The following is a 25078-nucleotide window of genomic DNA, read 5'->3' as shown; positions in this document are numbered from 1 at the left end:
TGGTTCTCACCAAGACACTGACTCCAACTGTATGAGGAAAAGAACTGACGATTGAAGTATCAGCATATCCATGATAAAAAGTGGAAACTACTATCTAAAAGGGTAGGAAAGGGCGAAGGCACAGTCTCCCCAGGAATGTCACCTGAGAATCACCCATGGGTTGAAAGGGACTTCACAGAGAATAGTCTCTCCTTGGGGAGCAAAGGGTTTGCTTCCCAATGCCCAACTATGGGTACCTGTACTGGAAAGGGGGTTTCACAGCGACTGAAACCACTGGTAACACAGGTTGGTAAAAAAGATTTACATACTGAGCATTAAAGGAGCAGCTTGATGGGTGCACAGACCATACCCAAAGAATTTGTACTTGTTAGGTAAAGGTAAAGGCCCTCCCGTTGATCGTCGATTTGCTCGAGCGGGCCCAGTACCGTCTCCATTGGAGACTTTTGTTGTTACTGTGTCTGGCATATCGAATACTCTCGGTAGCTTGCCGGGCTCTCCGAGAGGGGCGGAGGAATCGAACTCGGGTCGGCCATGTTGGCCGCTTGTAAGGCGAACGCCCTACCCGCTGTGCTATCGCTCCAGCCCAAAAGGTAAAGGCCCTCCCGTTGTTCATCGATTTGCTCGAGCGGGCCCAGTAATGTCTCCATTGGAGACTTTGTTGTTACTGTGTTTGGCATATCGAATACGTCACGGGGAGCTTGCCAGGCTCTGCTGTGCGGGCGAGATACTCTCGGTAGCTTGCCAGGCTCTCCGAGAGGGGCAGAGGAATTGAACTCCGGTCGGTCACATTGGCTGCGTGCAAGGCAAACGCCCTACTGCTGTGCTATCGCTCCAGCCCCTTGTACTTGTTAATTTAAAAATATTCTATATATAATTGAAACAAAAAGATAACATCTACAAATAAAACTAATAAAGGACCTTAAAGATCCGAGACACAAAGAAATGGGAAATATTCTATGCTCATGAAAATTGTGAAAATAGTCTAAAGCAAGTTACCAAAAGCAATGCAATCCCTATCAAAATCCTAATGGCATTTATTTCATGGAAATAGAACAAATACTAAAATTTGTAGAGAACCTTAAAAAACCCGAAATGGTCAAAGTAATCCTGAGGAAAAAAGAATAAAAATAAAATTCTGTTCAACTTCAACAGCTATGTTAATTAAAACACTATGAAATTGTATTAATATTATGAATAGTGTGAAACTGTAATAAAAGCAGTTACACAAATTAACAAAACACCACTTAGGCCAGAAATAAAATCACAAATTAAATGATTACAGAAAGAGACTGATCAAGATCATGGTGTCTGACTCATACAGGATGGTATTCAAGCACAAATTAGAAATAAGACTTAAAATCACAAAATCACAAATCATCCTGTTAATAGTCGATTGCCTCGAGCAGGCCCCAGTAACGTTTCCTTCATCCTAGCCCTGAGATTATATTCAAGGCTCTTTAGGAGAATGAGACCCATCATTGTTACTGGTATTTGGCATATTGGGTACGCCATGGGGAGTTTGCCAGACTCTGCCGTGTGGGCAGGCTACATTCGGTAGCCTGCCAGTTTGTCCAAAGTAGGAATGAGATAATAAGATGTCATAATAGGATGTCGCGCGGCCACGAATGCGGCATGGTTCCGGGAGCTGGTTTTTATAGTCTCTGAGTCTTTCACCAACTGGCCCCCTTGCGCCGTGTAATCCCATCAACGGCCAAGACTCAGAGACTATAAAGACTTAAAAAATGTTTCCTAAATAGTTTACACTCAAGAACAAGTGTCACAGATTCTCTGTTCATCCTGCGCAGATCCTGGGGGGGAAAACCGGCTGTTCTAGGGGATCAAGCTAGCTGCACATGCCCAGAAAGAGTCCCTGGCCCTGGGCGCCAGCAGTGCCTCTTCGAATTCTATTTTTATTCTTTTTTCCTCAGGATTACTTTGACCATCGCAGAGGGACAGACGGGGAAGTGAGGCACATCTCGCAGAAACAAACTGAACGGCTCTGGGGACTCTCTCCTCATTCAAACAGGTACTGCTGGCGCCCAGCGCCAGGGACCCTTTCTGGAGCCGTGGCTGCATTAGCGGCCGTGAATTATTCTCCCACTATATATCCCATAGGAACCATACGTCACCCTCTTAGATGGAACCTTCTCTAGGTTAGCTCAACCATTAGAAACACATTAGCCAATAACTCGTTAAGCCAATCTCAACTCACTCTGCATATCAAGCAGAATAGTAACAGTAAACGTGAAGGACTAAACCACACTGGTTACAATGGTAAGGCAATGCAAAAGCCCACCAAACTTTCTTATTGAAGAGGCTAGCCCAGAAGACACCAACAATACTGTAGTGTTAGACAACCTCTCTGACAAGGAATTCAGAAGGGAGCTCCTGAGGATGCTTACGGAACTAAAAGAAACAATGGAAAGCAATGCCAATAAAAGACAAGAGGATTTGAAGGCAGAAATAAGGAAAATACAAACGGAAAGGTCAAACCTGAAAAACCTGGTAGGCGAATGGAAAAACTCAGTGGAAGGCCTAAGCAGCAGAGTAACAGCTGCTCAGGACAGAATCAGTGAGCTCGAAGATGAAGTTCAGAGACTCTCCAGAAAAGAGCAGAAAATGGAAAAGAGACTCACAATTCGGGAACAGATGGCAAGAGAAGATCGTGATGAAGCCAAGAGGGGTAACATAAGAATTATTGGAGTCCCAGAGGAACAGAAGAAAACCTTGATGAAGAAGAAACTGCCAAAGACATCATTGCTGCAATGTTTCCAGAGCTGAAGAAACTTGTGACCACATTCAGGAGGCCCGAAGGGTACCAGCTAGAAGAAATCCGAATAAAAATACCCCAAGACACATCCTGATCAAAATGACCAAAACCTTAGATAGAGACAAAATTCTGAAAGCAGCAAGATCGAAGAAAGAAATCTCCTACAAAGGAGCATCCTTAATATTCACAGCTGATTTTTCTGATGAAACCCTCATGGTCTGAAAACAGTGGTGGGATATAGCAAAAAAAAACTCAATGAAATAAATGCCTCTCCAAAAATACTTTACCCAGCGAGACTATCATTCATAAAAGAAGGAACAACATACAGTTTCACAGAAAAACAACAGCTCAGGAACTTCATAGATTCAAAACCATGGTTACAAGAACAACTAAATGGGCTACTTTAAGGCAAGACAGGCCCCTCAAATACACTAAATTTCAACAGAACAATGGGACAAAATCCCATAACAATAATCTCTCAATGTCAATGGGCTAAACGCACCAATTAAAAGACACAGAGTGGAAGGATGGATTAGAAAATTGAACCCAACATTATGCTACCTGCAAGAAACACATCTCAATAATCAAAGCAAACACAGACTCAGAGTCAAAGGCTGGAAAACAATCCTACAGGCAAACAGCTCCCATAAAAAAGCTGGGGTAGCCATCCTAATATCAGACGACATCAATTTCAGAATGAAGAAGGTCACAAGAGACACTGAAGGCCATTTCTTACTGATCAACGGTTCTGGACAACAGGAAGAACTTACAATACTAAATGTATATGCACCTAATGAGGGACCAGCAAAGTACTTAAAACAACTACTCATAGATGTGGAGAAAGACATCAATAGCAACACAATACTAGTGGGAGACTTCAACACCGCTTTATCACCTCTTGATAGATCAATCAGACTCAAGTTTAATAATGACATACTTCATCTGAGGGGAACAATGGAAGAAAGGGACTTAGTAGATATATACAGGACACTTCATCCTCAAAAAGCTGAATACACATTCTTCTCAAGCGTACATGGAACATTTTTGAAGATAGACCACATGCTGAGCCAGAAAACATACCTCCATAAAATTAAGAATATAGAGATTGTATCAACAATCTTCTCTGACCATAATGAGCTGAAATTAGAAGTAAATCACACACAAAAACAGAAAACTAAATCAAACACCTGGAAAATTAAACAGTGCACTATTGAACAATGAGTGGCTTAGAAAGGAAATCAAAAGATTCCTAGAAATGAATGAAAATGAGGACACAAGTTACCAAAACTTATGGGACACAGCAAAAGCTGTGTTAAGAGGAAAGTTTATAGCTCTACAAGCATTCCTCAGAAAGGAGGAGCGAGCCCACAAAAATAACCTAACCTCATAGCTTAAGAGCTTGGAGAAGGACCAACAAAAGGAGCACAACTCGAACAGGAGGAAGGAAATAGTAAAACTCAGAGCAGAGATTAACGAGATGGAAACCCAAAAAACAATCCGAAAGATCAATGAAACTAAGAGCTGGTTCTTCGAGAAAACTGGAAGAAACCTGAATGCCCAAGAACAGATGACTGGTTAAAGAAACTTTGGTACATCTACACAATGGAGTACTATGTATCTGTTAGAAAAGATGAAGTCATGAATTTTATATACAAGTGGTACCACATGGAAAGTATCATGCTAAGCGAAATGAATCAGAAAGAGAGGGATAGACATACAATGATTGCATTCATCTGGGGGACATAAAGTAACAAAATAGGAGATTAATACCCAAGAATAGCCGAGATCAGTACCAGGAGGATTACTCCATGGCTTAGAGGCCAACCAGACACTCTTGGGGAAAGGGCAGCTCAGATAGAGAAGGAAGCACCAAATAAAGGGTGTTTGGAGGATCCTCCCAGGAGAGGAGATACATGTTGAAAGTAGACTATGGACTGAACATGACTGCCACTCATTGCCTATTTTTCAGACCACAACACCCAAAAGGAGAGAGAGAACAAAAGGGAATACCCTGCCACAGAGGCAGGGTGCGATGGGGGGATGGGTGTGGGAGGGATACTGGGATCCATGATGGTGGAAAATGGGCACTGGTGGAGGGATGGGTACTTGATCATTGTATAATCGAAACCCATGCACAAAAATTTGCAAATCTTCAACTGTACCTCATGGTGTTTCACTAATAAAAATTAAAAAAAAAAAAAAGAAAGCACAGTTGTTTAGGGTATACTGCCAGGTCTAGTGAGGCAGTGGGTTATTGCTATGTCTTCTCATATCCACCTTCACGAAACAGACAGGGAAGGAAAAGAGCATTCCATTCCATTACTCTAGGAAGGCTACAAAGATTCATCTCAGCACAGCAGGAGTTCCATGAAAGTCAATTGGGAAGACACAAAATCAATGAGTGAAATGAATAACAAGGAAGGCTCAACTGGCACCGACTCAGTAAATCCTCAGTAACTTTAGTGATCCCATAATGAGGATGTTTAATGAGCTCAAAGAAACAATGACATATGTAGTCAGTAAAGTACAAGAAAGCATGGGAGCTGAAATGAGAAAACTACAAGCATGAATGAAGAGTAGAAAGGATATATAGAAGTTCTGAACAGGAACTGAGTAAGAGATAAAAGTGCTCCAAGATGAGATAGAGAAAACTTCTAGAAAACAACAGAAGATAGAAAAAATCTGAAAACAAATGAACACCCGGCGAGAGAACTATGGGATGAATTATAACAATATAACAATATAACAATTACAGGAGTCCATGAAAAACGGGAGGGCAAATTCAATGAACAAACAATTGTTAAACAAATTACTGATAAGAATTTTCCAGAGTTAAGAAATACAGGGACTGAGATCCAAGATGTCCAAAGCATCGAAGCAAAAATGGACTCAAATAGTAAAACTCTAAGAAATACTGTGCTTTGAATAACAAAATCCAAAAATAGAGAACACTGAACGTAGCAAAACAAAACATAAAAAAAAACCTTACATACAAAGGAAAGAAATTAAGATTCACAGCAGATATATGAAATGAGCCTCTGAGCCAGAAGAAAATAGAAGGATATAGTATAAAACTCAATGAAATGAAGGTGTCACCAAGAATATTCTATCCCGCTAATCATTCATATTGGAAGGAATAAAGCATAGCTTCAGGGCTAGGCAAAACTTAAAGCGAATTCATAGTCTTAAAATCAGTCTTGCAAGAAGTATTAAAGGAGCTTCTTTAAAAGTTAAAACCAACTCTTTAGCATTTGGTACCGAGTATGGTATTAACTCAAGGTTCTTATGATTGCCCTCTAGTGAATTAAGAAAGACTTGTTTACTCCTATCTTGCTAAGGTATACATTTATACATTTTCAATAATGAGTTAACATTTCATTTATATTAACTGTTATATAGATAATCAGGTAATGTTTTTATATCATAGTGATTTTTATTACAATACTTTATGTTTAATGTATTAATACTTTATGTATGGGCTGGAGCGATAGCACAGCAGGTAGGGCGTTTGCTGTACATGCGGCCGACCCAAGTTTGATTCCTCTGCCCCTCTCAGAGAGCCCGGCAAGCTACTGAGAGTATCCCACCCACATGGCAAAGCCTGGCAAGTTACCCGTGACGTATTTGATATGCCAAAACAGTAACAACAAGTCTTACAATGGAGACGCTTCTGGGCCTGCTACAGCAAATTGATGAACAGTGGGAGGACAGTGATATGTATTAATGCAGACACTTAAGCAGTACCTATAATATGGTATTTATAACAAAAAGTCAATATTGACTTTTTTTTAGGGTAAAATTTTACTTCTATAGGATTTTTCAGATTCTCTACTTATATCCTCCTGAACTCTCTTCTTTCTTATTATACTTAATGTTTATAAGATTTATCCAGTTCATATAAATTCAAAAATACATTAGCACAGAATTATTCACATTAAGAAAAAAACGGAGGCCAGAAGAAAGTGGCATAATGTTTTTCTAGGGACAAAAAACTGTCAGTTCAGAAACCTATTACCCAGATTATTAGGAAGACATTATTAAGCAAAGGAAAACTAAGAACCTTTGTCTCTAACAGACTGAACCTAAAAAAATGATTAAAGGAAGATGTCCAACAGAAAGAAATCTCAGAAAATTAGGAAAGAATCTCAAAACATTAGGAAAAACAAAGTAAAGATGGAGATAAAGACCTTCAGTCATTAGTTTTTTGATATTTGATGACTGAAACAAAAAACACTGTCAAATGTGTTTCTAAATGAATATAGGGGCAATGTTAGAGACAACTACAAAGGGCCCTTATCCAATGGTTCTACCAACCATGAATCTAAAAACTGCAATATATTCATCAGAGGAATAATGGTTCTGTATGTACTTCACATAGACAGCACTGTTATTACCTGAACAATATTCTATACTATCTATTTGCATAGTATTAACACTGATTAGGGACTAAAGTTGGGCTGGAGCTATAGCACAGCGGTAGGGCGTTTGCCTTGCACGCAGCCAACATGGCCGACCTGAGTTCGATTCCTCCGCCTCTCTCGGAGAGCCCGGCAAGCTACCGAGAGTATCTCGCCCACACGGCAGAGCCTGGCAAGCCACCCGTGACGTATTCGATATGCCAAACACAGTAACAACAAAATCTCAAATGGAGATGTTACTGGGCCCGCTCGAGCAAATCGATGAACAACGGGAGGGCCTTTACCTTTTTACCTTTTAGGGACTAAAGTTATTTAAAGATGATTTATGTGACACAGAAGAACAGATATAAATTATGTAATAATATTATTTTATTTTATATGCAGGACTTATGTAACTGCATTTTGGCACCAAAAGGGGTAAGATACTAGGGACCAATCTATATTTAAAAAAAGGAAGTGCGTAGAACAGTAGTACAGCGAGTAGGGCTCTTGTCTTACACTGGGCTCACCTGGGTTCAATCTCTGACACCTAATATGGTCCCCTTGTGCCACCAGCAGTTGTCCTGTGTGTGAAGCCAGGAGTAAGCCCTGAACACTGCTGGGTGTGCTCTCTCACCCTTCCCCAAAAGGAGGAGAATATGGGACTGAAAAATCATTTCACTTATTGACAGAAGAGAAGAAAAGGGCATTTATAAGTAAAACAAAACAAATAAAAACTTTCAGATGTAAGAACATATCAATTATTATATTAAATGTAATATTCCTAGTACACCCCAAAATGCTGTATGTTAAATATTACAATACAGTAATCTAACTAAGAGTAGATAGAGATCATGAGAGAATGTTATTCAAAAGAAAGCGAGAGCATTAATAATGAGGATCTCATAGACAAATGGGACTATCTTAAACTAAGAAGCTTCTGCACCTCAAAAGAAACAGTGACCAAAATACAAAGACAGTCTACAGAATGGGAAAGGATATTTTCCAAATACACATCTGACAAGGGGTTGATATCAAGGATATACAAAGTACTGGTTGAACTCCACAAGAAGAAAACATCCAACCCCATCAAAAAGTGGGGCAACGAAATGAACAGAGACTTTCTCAAAGAAGAAATCCGAATGGCTAAAAGGCACATGAGAAAATGCTCTACATCATTAATCATCAGGGAGATGCAGATCAAAACAACAATGAGATATCATTTCACACCACAAAGACTGGCCCACATTCAAAAGAACAAAAGCAACCTGTGTTGGCATGGATGTGGTGAGAAAGGTACACTCCTTCACTGCTGGTGGGAATGCCGACTGGTTCAACCCTTTTGGAAAATAGTATGGACGATTCTCAAAAAATTAGAAACTGAGCTCCCATTTGACCCAGCAATACCACCCCTGGGAATATACCCTGGAGAGGCAAAAAAGTATAGTCGAAGTGACATCTGCACTTGTTTGTTCATTGCAGAACTGTTTACAATAGCTAGAATATGGAAAAAACCTGAGTGCCCGAGAACAGATGACTGGTTAAAGAAACTTTGGTACATCTACACAATGGTGTACTATGTAGCAGTTAGAAAAAATGAAGTCATACAATTTACATACAAGTAATTTACATACAAGAAATTTACATACATGGAAAATATCATGCTAAGCAAAATGAGTCAGAAAGAGAGGGACAGACATAGAAAGATTGCATTCATCTGGGTAACATAAAGTAACAAAGTAAGAGACTAAAACAAAGTAAGAGACACAAGAGCAGCTGTGATAAATAGCAGGTTGTTCACTGGATGGCTTAGAAGCCAGCCACACACTGTAGGGGCAAAGACAGCTCAGATAGAAAAGGGAGCACCAAATAAAGGATGCTGGGAAGATCCGCCCAGGATGGGAGATGCATGCTGAATGTAGTCTATAGACAGAACATGATTGCCACCCAATGTCTCTTCTGCAGACCACAGCACCCAAAAGGAGAGAAAGAACAAAAGGGAGTGCCCTGCCACAGAGGCAGGGTGGGATGGGGCATGAGGGGTGGGAGGGATACTGGGACTGGTGGGGATGGAGAATGGGCACTGGTGGTGGGATGGGTACTCAATTATTGTATAACTGAAATCCAAGCACAACAACTTGTAAGTCTACAACTGTACCTCATGGTGTTTCACTAATAAAAAAAAAAAGAAAAGAAAAATAAAGAATGTAGAAATACTAAAAAAAAAAATAATGAGGATCTCAGAGAAAAGAACATTACCAGAGACAAAGAGGTTAGAAGGTCAATATCCTAGGAAGACAGCAATTCTGAAGGTGGATGTACCTACCAACAAAGCAGCAAGTATGTGGAACAATAATTTGCAGAACTGACATAAGAAACAGACAATCTCACAAGTACAGCTGGAGGTTTTAAAACCACTCTCTTGAAGAAAAGCACTTGCCATAGAGGCAGGCAGGGGTTTGAGAGTGACTGGAGGGAAAGTGGGGATACTGGTGCTGGGAAATGCACACTGGTGGAAGGATGGGTGTTAGAATACAGTACAACTAAAATTCAACCATGCACAGCTTTGTAAAAAAAAAAAATATATATATATATATATAATATATATATAAGCCACTCTCTTAACAAGTATTCATGGAATATACACAAAAAATAAGACAGTGGTTTATTGGACAAATTCTGCTATTATATGTTACTAGACCTTTTTAAAATATAAAATGTTGTATAGGGTTAATGAAAAATCAAATTTTTAACAGATCTTGCTGCAGTTATGCTTTTTATTATACTTTGGGAAGGGAGCCTTCCCAAGCATGGCCAGGAGCAATTCCTCAGTGCAGACCCAGGAGTAACCCCTGAGCATCACTGGGTGTGGTCCAAAAACAAAATACAAACAAAACAAAGATACTTTAGGAACATTTTCAACGTAAAGGTAGTATTATATCCTCCATAAACTAATTTTTAATACTTTAAAACTTTAAAATCACTACTATTATTTTATATCCAGCATCTAGTGTTGACCAAATTTTGAAGAACATCGAATGATAGTAGAAATACTTACCAGATCCCAGGAGAGCACAGATTAGGACCATGGAATTATATTTGATTTCAGGAGCACTTTCACCATCTGCTAGCAGTTTATGTAAAATATGTACAAGTTTAGTACTCTCTAGATCTTTCTCAGCAGTGCCTAAAACGTTAAACGATTAAAATATCTGTTATATTCACCTTGTATGAACATGTAGAATTTGGCTAAACACTGCTTTCTTTTCTAGAAACTGATGATGTGAAACCTTCCAAACTGTTTCATAATAATGACTCAAACATATAATATTAAACTCAGAACCTGATACAAGAAAAGATGAGTTAAATTTCAGTTATTTAGGTTTAAAAAAGACAACATATCTTTTAATATGTGGAATTAAAGACCTTTATATAAAAACGTTAAATACATGAAAGAAAAAAAGATGGTATGATATCCTAGGTATCATCACCATCTTTAAAAATGATCATGGCCAATCATGTTTTATTTTTCTCTAATCTTTTATGTCTACTCTTACCCATGAAATTACTTTGAAGTAAAACCCATAACTCATATAAAAATTCTTAAAATTAATATAATTTTATGCTGTAGTATGTATTTTAGGAAATAATAGTACAATGAAGTAATAATAAAAGTTTTTAGGAAGGTTTTATAGTAAGTTTTGGTAGTAGGCTGGTGTAGCAATATTTTAACCCCCAAACATAAACATTTACACTTTTGTAAACCAATGTTATCTCAATAAATTTAATAAATATATAAGAAAACATAAGCTAATACTAAACATTTATAAGGAAAGCCATGTATCCTAGAAGAGATACACAATCTTGTTAATAAAAATGAAGAAAGGACTTCTCTAGCTGATACTATGGTATATAAAAGCTCACTCTCTAATAACTATCAAAACAGTATGGTATTGGTAGAGGGACCACTATACCATTCAAACAGCACATGGAGATATGCGCAACAGAATTCTTACAATGGTACAGTAACAGTTCAGTGGAGAAAAACTCAACTTTTTCTACAAATGATGCTGGAGCAATTAGACATCCATAAGCCAAGAAAGGAGCCTTGTCCTCTTATGCACTTATCCAGAGAAATGATTAATTTATGTTCACATAAAAATAATATGCACAGCATCTTTATTTACAAAGGCTGTACACAGGAATAAGCCTTTATCAGGTGAATGGTTAATAATCTGTGTAACATAATCATAAAATGCTATTCAGAAACAAGGAATAAACTTGTAAGAATCATCAAGTGACTCTTGGAAATTATGCTGTGCATAAAAAATTAAATGCAAAGGTCACAAAATATATGATCCTATTTAAATAATATTACTGAAAAAAATACTAGCACCTTGAAAATGGGCTTCCTCCTGCCATCTCCCTAATTTACCAGTAGCTTGGCGGTCACCCCCACAAACTGCTTCTGGCGCCATATGATCTCATCAATGGCCATGATCCAGGGACTCAGAAATAAAGCTCCCGGAAGAGAACAACATACTACGTCCAAACCCCGTGCCAGGCTGTCTTCACTGGGGCAACTTGGAGGGGAGTGGGTGAATTTCCCTCTTCACCCCAACAAAGCCCTAGCAGCTGAAAACCTCCAGAACTCAGTTGCCACCATGCTCACAGTTGCTCTCCATTGGCTCGGATGAGCCTCACCCATGAGTGAATCTGCTGTATAATCATTCTAAATTTTAGAATTTCTGGAGCACATGACCACATTCATGGTTGTGCAAGCTCTCATAATCGACATCACTAATGTGCAAGAGTAGCACATACAAGGGATTAATGGTTGCAGGATGAAATACAACAATCTTCATACACTTTCCTCTAAGAAAATTTATTGGACCATTTTTAGTGGATTAGTCCTAACAAGCAATACAAAATTAATTGTTTTGGTTCTGCTTTGAGGGACACGGTCTGTGATTTGGGGGTAGAAACTTTCGAAGTATGGGAAGGTGTAATGGGATGGGATTGGTATCCAAATATTAAATGTAATGAATTACTGTGAACAACTTTATAAAAATAAAATTAAAAAAAAAACTGGCTCCTTATGGAGCAGAACATGTTCAGTACAATAATGAATTACAGTATAATAATGAATTACACACACTTACACAGGTGATACTACTACATAGAACTTAAAACAGACACAAATGAAAACAAGTGAAACTGCGGAGATTTGGACTTTCTTCTATTGTTTACCAAAGTGTTTCATTTCTCCATAAGGCCCGCTGAAACGTTTTTGTATTCCCAAAGTGGCTATACCTTTAGATAGCATTTAAGAGTTAAGCCAAGCTCAAAGCACTGCCCTAAAAATGTTACTGAAAGCACAATCAAAATGGACAGAAATGGGGGTGGCAGCAAGAGTAAAGTGGGTAGGGGGTTGGCCTTGCTGAGACTGCTAATATGGGATCCCATATTATCCCCCAGGGTCTACCAGGAGTAATCCTGAGCACAGTCAGGAGTAATCCCTAAGCATAGTCAAGTGTAGACTAAAAAACAAAACAAACAAAAGGACAGTGATGGTGACAATCTATAGACTGATTTTTCACATATTCTCAAAAGAGTATATATGTACATATGTACTTATACATATATGGGGGGTATATATATCTTATAATTTATATATAAGAATATACATGTATTTTTTACATGTAGACACATACTGGAAAATGCTCCCAATCAAGATTCTATGTGACTTCTATTCTACTTGTGCTGCTTGTTTTCATCCAGATAAAAAAAGAAAATAATCTTGTCACTGGGGTACTTACCCAATTCTAAAGCTGCTACTAATGCCAAAGCAACAAGAGCTTCATTCTGCATTATTACATGTTCGCTAGTTGCCATGGTAACCAGATGCTTAATACCACCACTTTGTACAATGGTTTTAATTACATCCTAAAATAAATATAGCACAATTATAAACTTTTAATTTTAAACACAAAGGAAATGCATTATAAAAGTCCAAGTCATTGCTAAGCTGAGTGATTTTCTAAGTGTCCTGTATGAATCATTACATTTAATCATAATTCTTTTCTTCAGAGGAGAAAAAAAAGCTTTCAGCTTTAAATATGTTCATCAAAAAAAAAACTGTTTAAATTGTGGAAAAGAGACCCAGAAATTATTAAAGTGAAAGAAATGTAAAATAACACTGCTCCGTATGTTGAGTGATCATAGTAGTAACAAAAGAGAAAAACAGAATAATTTCATTACAGCACTCCATAAGTTGTTCTCTAAACTCCTTCTTGAATTTTTTTTATTGTAAAATAACACTGCTCCGTATGTTGAGTGATCATAGTAGTAACAAAAGAGAAAAACAGAATAATTTCATTACAGCACTCCATAAATTGTTCTCTAAACTCCTTCTTGTATTTTTTTTTTTGAGAGTGAAGCTTTTAACCTCTTGGCTGGATCTGAGAAATATGAGAATTATAAGAACTGTATCACAAAGAATTCTGAGCAGAATTTAAACTAACATACTCTATAACACTCTTCTGTGATGGTTCCTACAGCTTGCTCCTCACTAAAAGCTGCAGGGCATTGGGTGGAGATATAATAAATCCAAGCACCAACACTAACTTTCAGTAAATTAGACATGTTTCTGAGTAACTTCATCTATAGTGCTGGGATGATGTACATGTGATTACTATCATATACAAAAACACATGTAACACTATGTAGCAAAAGATGAAAAAAAATGCCACAGTTCCATTATTATTTTCTGAAGGTTTTGTTGGCTTAGAACTCTTCTTGATTAAATGATGGGTTAAATATTGGGGAGCCAGCCCTCTAGTCACCTTCCTGGCGTTCTAGGAGTTTACAACTTCTGAAACCACTTCATTTCTAGTAAGTGAACTGTAAGACATACACAGAGATATTTATCTGAGTACTCCTACAACCAAATTATCTCTGCGAAGTCTAAACTTCTGGGAAATATTTTATATTAAACAAAATTGAAATTACTTTAATTTCATCATCACTTCTTATTATGAAAAGGTAATATTCATACATCTATAATCAAGATAAATTATGGTAAACACGATATTTATTACTTTTGATCAATTGATGTCAATTTTTGAACTTTAGCTAAAGATTATAAACAAACAATCTTAATAGAATACTTCAATTTGGCTTTGGGTTTTAGATAACTCATCACTAAAACTGCAAGTTGCAATTTATAAATTTGTTTTCAGCACTGCACATTCAAAGAGTTCTTCTTAGCAGAGTATATTTATATATATATGAGTTTTTTGATGAATGAGTGACTAAATGCATTAATTTAAGCATATTTCTAGCTTGAAAACCAATAAAAATGTTTTAAAGAGTAGAGGAAAATGGCCACGTTGATGGGAGGAAACTTATATTCCTGGTGTAGAGGCCAAAAAAATAAGATTGCTTTTTCCTGTTATTGAGTCAGAAGATTAATCTAGAATTCTAGACTAAGGAAATATATCAATGGGAGATATGAGTTTACTTATTGGCATAAACAAAATAATATACAATATAATCAATATGATTGTATCATGTAACCCTGAACATCAGCACAAATTTTTGGATGACTGGATTCTAACAATAACTCAGAAAAACTAAAAGGAATAAAATTTTTAACACTAAGGAGAAACACAAGGAGAAATGTGCAATTTATAACAGAACTACAGGAGTGTAAAAAAATTTGCACCCCATATTTCAAGGACATCCTTTAGAAAGTATATCCTTTAAAAAGTAGATTCCACATATAATAAAGAGCTATTGAGAACCAGTGTGTTACATAAAGTTAGGAAGATTTCTTCAGAATAGTGCTAAAATATGCTAAAGAAGCAGCATGTTCAGTACTTCATTTAGTACTAAATTTAGTACTTCAGAGGAGTACTAAAATGTGCTAAAGGAAAAGAAAAGTACTAAATTAAACCTTATCACCCATTTGTTTTACATAATACTGCTTGAAGTTATATTTATTAGAACATCTTTTGAGAACTGTTCAAAAGGAACACATTTTTTTTACCTTAATTTTTTTTTTTTGATCTAAAGGTAAAGATTACCTGCTGGCGCCAGATAATCTCATTGGCCTCCCTCCAGAAGTCACGGCTGCTTCTCTCAGAAGGGAGCATAAGATGAGGCCCCCATAACCATGCCACTGGACTCCGTGCAAGGTTGTTTTCACTAGGAGCGCCTGGGGGGGGGGGCAGGTGAGAGCCCTCCCCGCCCCAAGGGACCCGGTCCCTGGCAGTCACTCTCCACACGCTCAGGCAGAAGCTCACATATAAGTGAACATAGTCCTGGACTGCGTGGCCATGACACATCATAAGACACACCCTACCCATTTTACATAATTACGATATTTGATGGGGTTCAGACAGTAGGCAATGAATCATAGAGGGAAATATATATATATGGGAAATTATATATATATAGGCTGGAACGATAGCACAGTGGTAGGGCATTTGCCTTGCATGCAGCGAACATGGCCGACCCGAGTTCGATTCCTTTGCCCCTCCTGGAGAGCCTGGCAAGCTACCGAGAGTATATTGCCCGCACAGCAAAGCCTGGCAAGCTCCCCGTGACGTATTCGATATGCCAAACACAGTAACAACAAAGTCTCCAATGGAGATGTTACTGGGCCCGCTCGAGCAAAACGATAAACAACGGGAGGACAGTGATTGATATATATCACTACACTGTAGCACTGTCCTCCCGTTGTTCATCGATTTGCTTGAGCGGGCACCAGTAACATCTCACAACAAATTATGAGACTTCTTGTTACTGTTTTTGGCATGTCGAATACGTCAGGGGTAGCTTGCCAGGCTTTGCCTTGCGGGCGAGATACTCTCGGTAGCTGGCTGGGCTCTCCGAGAGGGGCGGAGGAATTGAACCCAGGTCGGCTGCATGCAAAGCAAACACCCTACCCACTGGTGCTATTGCTCCAGCATATGTATATGTATATATATACATATATATACACCCCCACACATATATCTGAGTACTCCTATAACCAAATTATCTCTGCAAAGTCTAAACTTCTGGGAAATATTTTATATTAAACAAAATTGAAATTACTTTTAAAAAAATTGATAAGAATTCTCATGGACAGAACGGAACAAAGGATCAAGGATCAACTTGCCAGAAAGTGTGAGAGGATAACTGGGAACAAGAAAGTTAGGAAAACTCCAGCGCAGTTCACGTTACAATCTTTTATTTCGATAACTGGTATGACCACCCCACTTGATGCCATGTCTCAATTGTGGAAATATTTCTAAAACCTTCCTGGGGGGCTGGAGAGATATTACAGCAGGTAGGGGACTTGCCTTGCATGCAGTTGACCAAGATTTGATCCCCTGGCATCTCATATGGTCCCCTAATCAGGAGTAATTCCTGAGTGCAGAGCCCGGAGTAACCCCTGAGCACTGCTGGGTATAGCCCCCAAACAACAAACAAATCAAACAAAAACAAAACCCTTCCTGGACACTATTCTCCATTCTAGCACCTATATATTTCTTAAATCCTTCTCTTCTGTTCTATGATCATTATTATTCTCCCCGTCCCTTCACTATGTTGCCATGCCCAGGGATCACATTCTTAGCTGGAGTGTGGTGGCTACTAGGAATTGCATTTTTGGGTGTGGGGAATTGCACACTTTGGTTGGGGTAGGCTAGGAACGGCATACTTTTATTTGTGATCAGGGGTGTGGGGTGGGGTGAGGTGGGGGGGGGGCTCACATGTAGTACTCAAAAGGTCCAGGGACTTCTTTGGATGCTTTTTGGTCAACCAGACCATAGTTCAATGTAGAGGCCTGAGGGTGAGTGCTGCTTGGTCCCTGTGGTGCCAGAAATCTTCTGGGCTGCCTGGCAGTGCTTGAGGTCATCCAGGGCCACACTGGGTAATGCTGAGGTTTCTGGGACCAGCCTTGTGCAGAGTATGTGTCATCTCTCCATCCTATACTTTCGGAAGGCACTGGGGATCCCAATGTCGTGTCCTCAGGACACCATCCAGCAATATGGGGCCATGGTGGTGGGTACCAACACCTGCAAGGCAGGTGCTTTACCACAAAATCACATTAAAGGGCCCTCTCTTTACACTACTATTTCTTACTTGAAACATGAAATTTGATTTGTCAAATATATCAAAAATTTTAAAAAGGTTGAATGCTGAATATGAGCACCTTGATTCAGGCCTTTAGCATCTCCTATGTATTTTCAAAATAAACTTTTGCTCTCATTAAACAAACACTAAAGTCAGCTTTCTAAGTGAAAATCAATTAATGGCACTCTGCTGCCTAAAATTCTTTTGAGCGCTTCATGACTCTGTACAGAAGCAAATGTGTCAAACTTGGCAAATAATTGTTATGAACTCTAATGATCTTCCTTTCTGGCCATAGTCTTCCATACTCTGTGCTCCAGCAATATTTGATACTTTTCTTCTAGCCAACACACTTGGTTCCTGATTTGTGAAAACAATAAGGTCCTAGTGGTGACTGTGCTCAAGAAGAGATGTCAAGAGATACTATCTGATGGAGAATATTTCTTTGTCGAGTTGGCTGGGAAAGCTATCACATGAAGTCAACATTTAGATGAAAGATACAACTTAAGGAAAATCTTTACTTGTGTGCTTTACTGCTGCTTTTTATGTTTTGCCCTGGAGAGCACTCCCGAGTCACAAAGGCACAGTCTGTAACACTGCTTGATGTCTCTGGTGCTGGGAGCCACCAGAGCCACCTTAGCAATGCTCACAGGCCATCCTGGTCACATCTGGTGGTACTTAATGCCATCTTCTTTTAGTTCATTTTTACTACTGTGGCCAGCTCCTTCCAACCCAACACATACCATTTATACTGAGGCCTGTGACTTGCAATGTTACAAGAACTTTTAAGCTTAAAAAGCACCACACCCAAAAAACCTGAGTGCCCGAGGACAGATGACTGGTTAAAGAAACTTTGGTACATTTACACAATGGAGTACTACGTAGCTGTTAGAAAAGATGAGGTGATGAAATTTACATACAAGTGGTACTACATGGAAAGTATTATGTTAAGCAAAATGAGTCAGAAAGAGAGGGATAGACAGAGAAAGATTGCATTCATCTGGGGAACATAAAGTAACAAAATAGGAGACTAACACCCAAGAGTGGCTGAGATTAGTACCAGGAGGTTTGCTCCATGGCTTGGAGGCCAGCCACACATGCTAGAGGAAAAGGGAACTCAGGTAGAGAAGGGAGCACCAAATAAAGGGTGTTGGGAGGATCCTCCCAGGATGGAAGAAGCATGCTGAAAGTACACCATAGACCAAACATGATTGCCACTCAATGCCTCTTTTGCGAACCACAATGCCCAAAAGGAGAGAAGAAAAGGGAATGCCCTGCCACAGAGTCAGGGTGGGAAGGGGGGGATGGGAGGTAGGAGGGATACTGGGACTGGTGGTGGTGGAAAATGGGCACTGGTGGAGGGATGGGTACTTGATCATTGTATAACTGAAACCCAAGCACAAAAATTTGTAAGTCTACAACTGTATTTTATGGTGTTTCACTAATAAAAATTAAAAAATATAAAAAAAAAAAACCCAAAACACCACACCCATCAGAATGCTGGCTTCCTTTCACTGATACTCCAAGAACCCCTCCCATGCCCCCTCCAACTCCAGGCACACTCAGTTCTGCAGATCCACTCTCCTGCTTTGCTGCCTTTGACCATTTGTTGCTGCAGTACTCAGGAAACCATATGGGATTTGGGGAATGAAATCTGAGTTGGCCGCATGCAAGGCAAGCACCCTGCCCATTTTACTATCTTTTGTTCCTGTCATCTTCTTTTAACTCTTAAATGAAAATAGCTAGTAGGTATTTAAAACTGTCTTTCCTCTTGCACATAAACACCACTATCATCAGAAGCAAGTAAAATAGCCAACAGCCCCACCTTGCAAAAGAGTTAATAAAAAAATCAGGCAAGAAGATGAGGATAGTGACAGAGGAAGTGACAGAGGAAGCACATCTCTTCCCTCTCTCATTTTAGGCTTATGGTTTGCAATACAGATGCTGAAAGGTTATTATATATCCCTTTACCTATTTTCAACACTCGGTTTTTGTCCAGAGTGATCATTTACAACTAATATCATAATGGACCCTCCTCTATCTTAACAACCCTCCACACCTTATACCCTTGTGGCAATTTCCAACCACTGACCATGGCACTCATCATTGATGCATATGGCTGTCCTCTACTACAGTAATAAAGGTTAAAAACATAATCATCACAAATTGACTTGCACTGATTTATTTTCTGATAATTCTATTTCCCATCATTTAAGTTTTATTGGAGCAAGTAATAGGAAATAAATTTGTTATATATATTTGTTATATGCCTGCTAAATAAATTTATTTATGAAATAAATTTGTTATATGCAGAGTCTCCTGCCCCCACGCCTGGCTGTCCTCGCCGGGGCCCCATGGAGGTGGCAGGTTGAGTTTGCCTCCCCGCCCTGAGCAGAGCCCTGGCAGCCGAAGACCTCCAGAACCAGTCACAACCATGCTGAGACCACTCTCCACACGCATGAAGGTACTGGCAGAGGAACAAAGGCATGCGGGTCCCGGGGCTAGATCTCCAAGCCTGCTCGGATCGGGCTGAGCATTCTCCACCCAGACCCTTCATCTTCCAGTAGGCAGGGTCACACCCACCAACTACACCCTGGTGCCGTGTAATCCCATCAACCGCCCAGACCCAGAGACTATAAAACCCAGCTCCATCTCATTATCTTGTTTTTACTTTGGACAATCTGGCAGGCTACCAAATGTATCCTGCCCACAAGGCAGAATTTGGCAAACTCCCTATGGCGTACCCAATATGCCAAATACCAGTAACAATAATGAATCTCATTCTCCTAACTCTGAAAGAGCCGTGAATATGGCACTTTCTAAAATCTCAGGGCTAGGACGAAGGAGACGTTACTGGTGCCTGCTCTAGGCAATCGACTAACAACAGGATGATCGTGATAGTCATGCCTGCTAAGGTGGGGAGCTGGGGGGTGGGAGGGAACCTGAGGACATTGTAAGGAGACATCGGTGCTGAGTTTGGTGTTAAAATGTCCTATGGAGGTACAGCCTGCCCCCAAGGGCCTGGGACCCTCTTTGGGCATGCGCAGCTAGATCCAGCCCCTAGAAAGCCGGTTTTCAACCCCTGATCTGCGTGGGACGGGCACAGAGGCGCAGCTCTGGGCAACAAAGCTGAACAGCTCCAATTCCAAACAGGTACAGCCCGCCCCCAAGGGCCTGGGACCCTCTTTGGGCATGCGCAGCTAGATCCAGCCCCTAGAAAGCCGGTTTTCAACCCCTGATCTGCGTGGGACAGGCACAGAGGCGCAGCTCTGGGCAACAAAGCTGAACGGCTCCAATTCCAAACAGGAGACGTTCCCAACTCCTCGCCCAGTGCCAGGGACTCTTTCTGGAGCCGCGGCCGCATCAGCGGCCGCGAAATATTTTCCCACTACATATGCCATAGGAACCATAAGCTACCTTCTTAGATGGAAACTTCTCTATTTTAGCTCATTCACTAGAAACACAGTAGCCAATAACTCATAAGCTATCTTAACTCACACTGCATATCAAGCAGAATAGCAACAGTGAACGTGAAGGACTAAACCACACCTCTCACAATGGTAAAGCAACGCAAAAGCCCACCAAACTTTCATATTGAAGAGTCTAGCCCAGATGACACCAACAGTACTGTAGTGTTAGACAACCTCTCTGACAAGGAATTCAGAAGGGAGCTACTTAGGATGCTTAGAGGATTAAAAGAAACAATGGAAACCAATGCCAATAGAAGACAAGAGGATCTGAAGGCAGAAATGAGGAAAATGCAATCAGAAATGTCAGACCTGAAAAATCTCGTAGGCGAATTGAAAAGCTCAGTGGAAGGCCTCAGCAGCAGAGTAAGAGCTGCTGAGAACAGAATCAGTGGAAGTTCAGAGACTCTCCAGAAGAGAGCAGAAAATGGAAAAGAGACTCACAATTCGGGAACAGATGGCAAGAGAAGATCGTGATGAAGCCAAGAGGGGTAACATAAGAATTATTGGAGTCCCAGAGGTACAGGAAAACCTTGATGAAGAAGAAACTGTCAAAGACATCATTGCTACAACGTTTCCAGAGCTGAAGAAAACTTGTGACTACATTCAGGAGGCCCGAAGGGTACCAGCTAGAGGAAATCCGAATAAAAATACCCCAAGACACATTCTGATCAAAATGACCAGAACCTTAGACAGAGACAAAATTCTGAAAGCAGCAAGATCGAAGAAAGAAATTTCTTACAAAAGAGCATCCTTAAAATTCACAGCTGATTTTTCTGATGAAACCCTCATGGCCCGAAAACAGTGGTGGGACATAGTGAAAAAAGTCAATGAAATAAATGCCTCCCCAAAAATACTTTTCCCAGCAAGACTCTCATTCATAATAGAAGGAACAACACACAGTTTCACAGACAAACAACAGCTCAGGAACTTCATAGACTCAAAACCATGGTTACAAGAACAACTGAATGGGCTACTTTAAGGCAAGAAAGGCCCCTCAAATACACCAAATTTTAACAGAACAATGGGACAAAATCCCATAACAATAATCTCTCTCAATGTCAATGGGCTAAACGCACCAATTAAAAGACACAGAGTGGCAGGATGGATTAGAAAATTGAACCCAACATTCTGCTGCCTGCAAGAAATGCATCTCAATAGTCAAAGCAAACACAGACTCAGAGTCAAAGGCTGGAAAACAATCCTACAGGCAAACAGCTCCCATAAAAAAGCTGGGGTAGCCATCCTTATATCAGACCACATCGATTTCAGAGTGAGGAAGGTCATAAGAGACAGTGAAGGCCATTTCTTATTGATCAAAGGATCTGTACAACAGGAACAACTTACAATAATAAATGTATATGCACCTAATGAGAGACCAGAAAAATACTTAAAACAACTACTCACAGATTTGGAAAAAGACATCAATAGCAACACAATACTAGTGGGAGACTTCAACACCGCTTTGTCACCTCTTGATAGATCAACCAGACTCAAACTTAGCAAGGACATACTTCATTTGAGGGAAACAATGGAAGAAAGGGACTTAGTAGATATATACAGGACACTTCATCCACAAAAAGCTGAATACACATTCTTCTCAAGCATACATGGAACATTCTCCAAGATAGACCACATGCTGAGCCACAAAACATGCCTCCATAAAATTAAGAAGGTAGAGATTGTATCAACAATCTTCACAGACCACAATGAGCTGAAATTAGAAGTAAATCACACACAAAAACAGAAATCTAAGTCAAACACCTGTAAATTAAACAGTGCACTATTGAACAACGAGTGGATTAGACAGGAAATCAAAGAGGAAATCAAAAGATTCCTAGAAACGAATGAAAATGAGAACACGAGTTACCAAAACTTATGGGACACAGCAAAGGCTGTGTTAAGAGGAAAGTTTATAGCTCTACAAGCATTCCTCAGGAAGGAGGAGCGAGCACACATAAGTAACCTAACCTCACAGCTTAAGAGCTTGGAGAAGGACCAAAAAAAGGAGCACAACCCGAACAGGAGAAAGGAAATAATAAAAATCAGAGCAGAGATTAACGAGATGGAAACCCAAAAAACAATCCGAAAGATCAATGAAACCAAGAGCTGGTTCTTCGAGAAAATTAACAAGATTAATAAGCCTCTAGCAAAACTCACAAAGAAAGGGAGAGAGAAAACCCTAATAAACCTAATCAGAAATGAAAAGGGGGTCATTACAACAGAAACCACGGAAATTCAGAGGATCCTCAGGGAGTACTTTGAGAAGCTTTATGCCACGGAACATCAAAACCTCGAGGGAATGGATAAATTCCTAGACTCCTACAGACTCCCAAGGCTGAGCCAAGAAGACCTGGAATACCTGAACAGACCTATCACCATCAAGGATATTGAAATGGTAATAAAAAGTCTCCCCAAGCACAAAAGTCCTGGCCCGGATGGATTCACTAGTGAATTCTTCCAAATCTTTAAAGAGGACTTACTCCCAATGCTCTTTAAGCTTTTCCACGAAATTGAAATATCAAAAACACTTCCGAACAGTTTCTACGAAGCAAGTATCACACTGATACCAAAAGCAGACAGAGATACCAGAAAGAAAGAGAATTACAGGCCGATATCCCTGATGAACACAGATTCAAAGATCCTCAACAAACTACTAGCAAATAGAATCCAACTACTCATCAAAAAGATCATACACCATGACCAAGTAGGATTCATCCCAGGGATGCAAGGATGGTTTAACATTCAGAAATCAATCAACATAAACTACCATATCAACAAAAGAAAAGATAAAAAGCATATGATCCTATCAATAGATGCAGAGAAAGCATTTGACAAGATCCAGCACCCCTTTATGATGAAAACCCTAGCCAAAATGGGTTTAGAGGGGACCTTCCTCAACATAATTAAAGCCATCTACCACAAGCCTACAGCAAGCATCATCCTCAATGGGGAAAAACTGAGAGCCTTCCCTCTAAGATCAGGGACGAGACAGGGATGCCCACTCTCTCCACTGCTGTTCAATATAGTACTGGAAGTACTTGCAATAGCGATTAGGCAGGAAAAAGATATTAAGGGCATTCAGGTAGGAAAGGAAGAAATCAAGCTCTCACTATTCGCAGATGATATGATACTCTACTTAGAGAACCCAATAACCTCCACCAAAAAAGTCCTAGAAACAATAGACTCGTATAGTAAAGTTGCAGGTTATAAAATCAATACCCAAAAGTCCATGGCTTTCCTATACGCAAACAGTGAGAGAGAAGAAAGCAACATGAAAAAAACAATCCCGTTCACAATTGTGCCCCAGAAAATCAAGTACCTAGGAATCAGCTTAACTAAGGAAGTAAAGGACCTGTACAAAGAAAACTACAAAACGCTACTTCAGGAAATAAAAGAGGACATGAGGAAATGGAAAGATATCCCCTGCTCATGGGTCGGGAGACTTAACATTGTCAAAATGGCAATACTACCGAAAGCATTGTATAAATTCAATGCAATCCCTATAAGATACCCATGACATTCTTCAAAGAAATGGAGCAAACACTCCTGAAATTTATATGGAACAATAAGCCCCCACGAATAGCTAAAGCAATTCTTGGGAAAAAGAAAATGGGAGGAATCAACCTCCCAAACTTCAAACTGTACTACAAAGCAGTAATAATTAAAACAGCATGGTACTGGAACAAAGGCAGAACTGCAGACCAATGGAACAGGGTTGAATACAATGACATCTCCCCTCAATCATATGATCATCTAATCTTTGATAAAGGTGCAAGTAATGTGAAGTGCAGTAAGGAAAGCCTCTTTAATAAATTGTGTTGGCATCACTGGATGGCTACATGCAAAAAAATAGGCTCAGAACTCTGCCTAACACCATGTACAAAAGTAAGATCAAAATGGACTAAAGACCTCAACATCAGACCAGAAACCATAAGGTACATTGAAGATAAAGTTGGCAAAACCCTCCATGACATTGAAGCTAATGGTATCTTCAAAGATGCCACACCACTGGCCGAGCAAGTGAAAACAGAGATAGATAAATGGGACTATCTTAAACTAAGAAGCTTCTGCACCTCCAAAGAAACAGTGACCAAAATACAAAGACAGTCTACAGAATGGGAAAGGATATTCACGAAATACACATCTGACAAGGGGTTGATATCCAGGATATACACAATACTGGTTAAACTCCACAAGAAGAAAACATCCAACCCCATCCAAAAATGGGGCAATAAAATGAACAGAAACTTTCTCAAAGAAGAAATCCGAATGGCAAAAAAGCACATGAGAAAATGCTCTACATCATTAATCATCAGGGA

General features: G+C 39.7%; 1 protein-coding gene across 3 annotated transcripts in view; it reads right to left on the bottom strand.

Moving 5' to 3' along the window:
- The window catches only part of RAP1GDS1 (Rap1 GTPase-GDP dissociation stimulator 1), a 247978-nt gene that overhangs the window by 909 nt on the left and 221991 nt on the right, over positions 1 to 25078 (bottom strand). For all 3 annotated transcript variants that reach the window (XM_056132662.1, XM_056132663.1, XM_056132664.1), the window contains 2 exons: positions 12987 to 13113; positions 10226 to 10354 (listed from right to left, as the gene is read on the bottom strand). In XM_056132662.1, coding sequence (XP_055988637.1) covers positions 10226 to 10354; positions 12987 to 13113 — 256 coding nt within the window. The remainder of the gene's footprint in view (positions 1 to 10225; positions 10355 to 12986; positions 13114 to 25078) is intronic.

The sequence above is a fragment of the Sorex fumeus genome, unplaced genomic scaffold, assembly GCF_029834395.1.
Source record: "Sorex fumeus unplaced genomic scaffold, SorFum_2.1 ptg000095l, whole genome shotgun sequence".
Lineage (NCBI taxonomy): Eukaryota > Metazoa > Chordata > Mammalia > Eulipotyphla > Soricidae > Sorex > Sorex fumeus.
The sequence above is the reverse complement of the archived record's forward strand: the minus strand, read 5'-3'. Positions and strand labels throughout refer to the sequence as shown.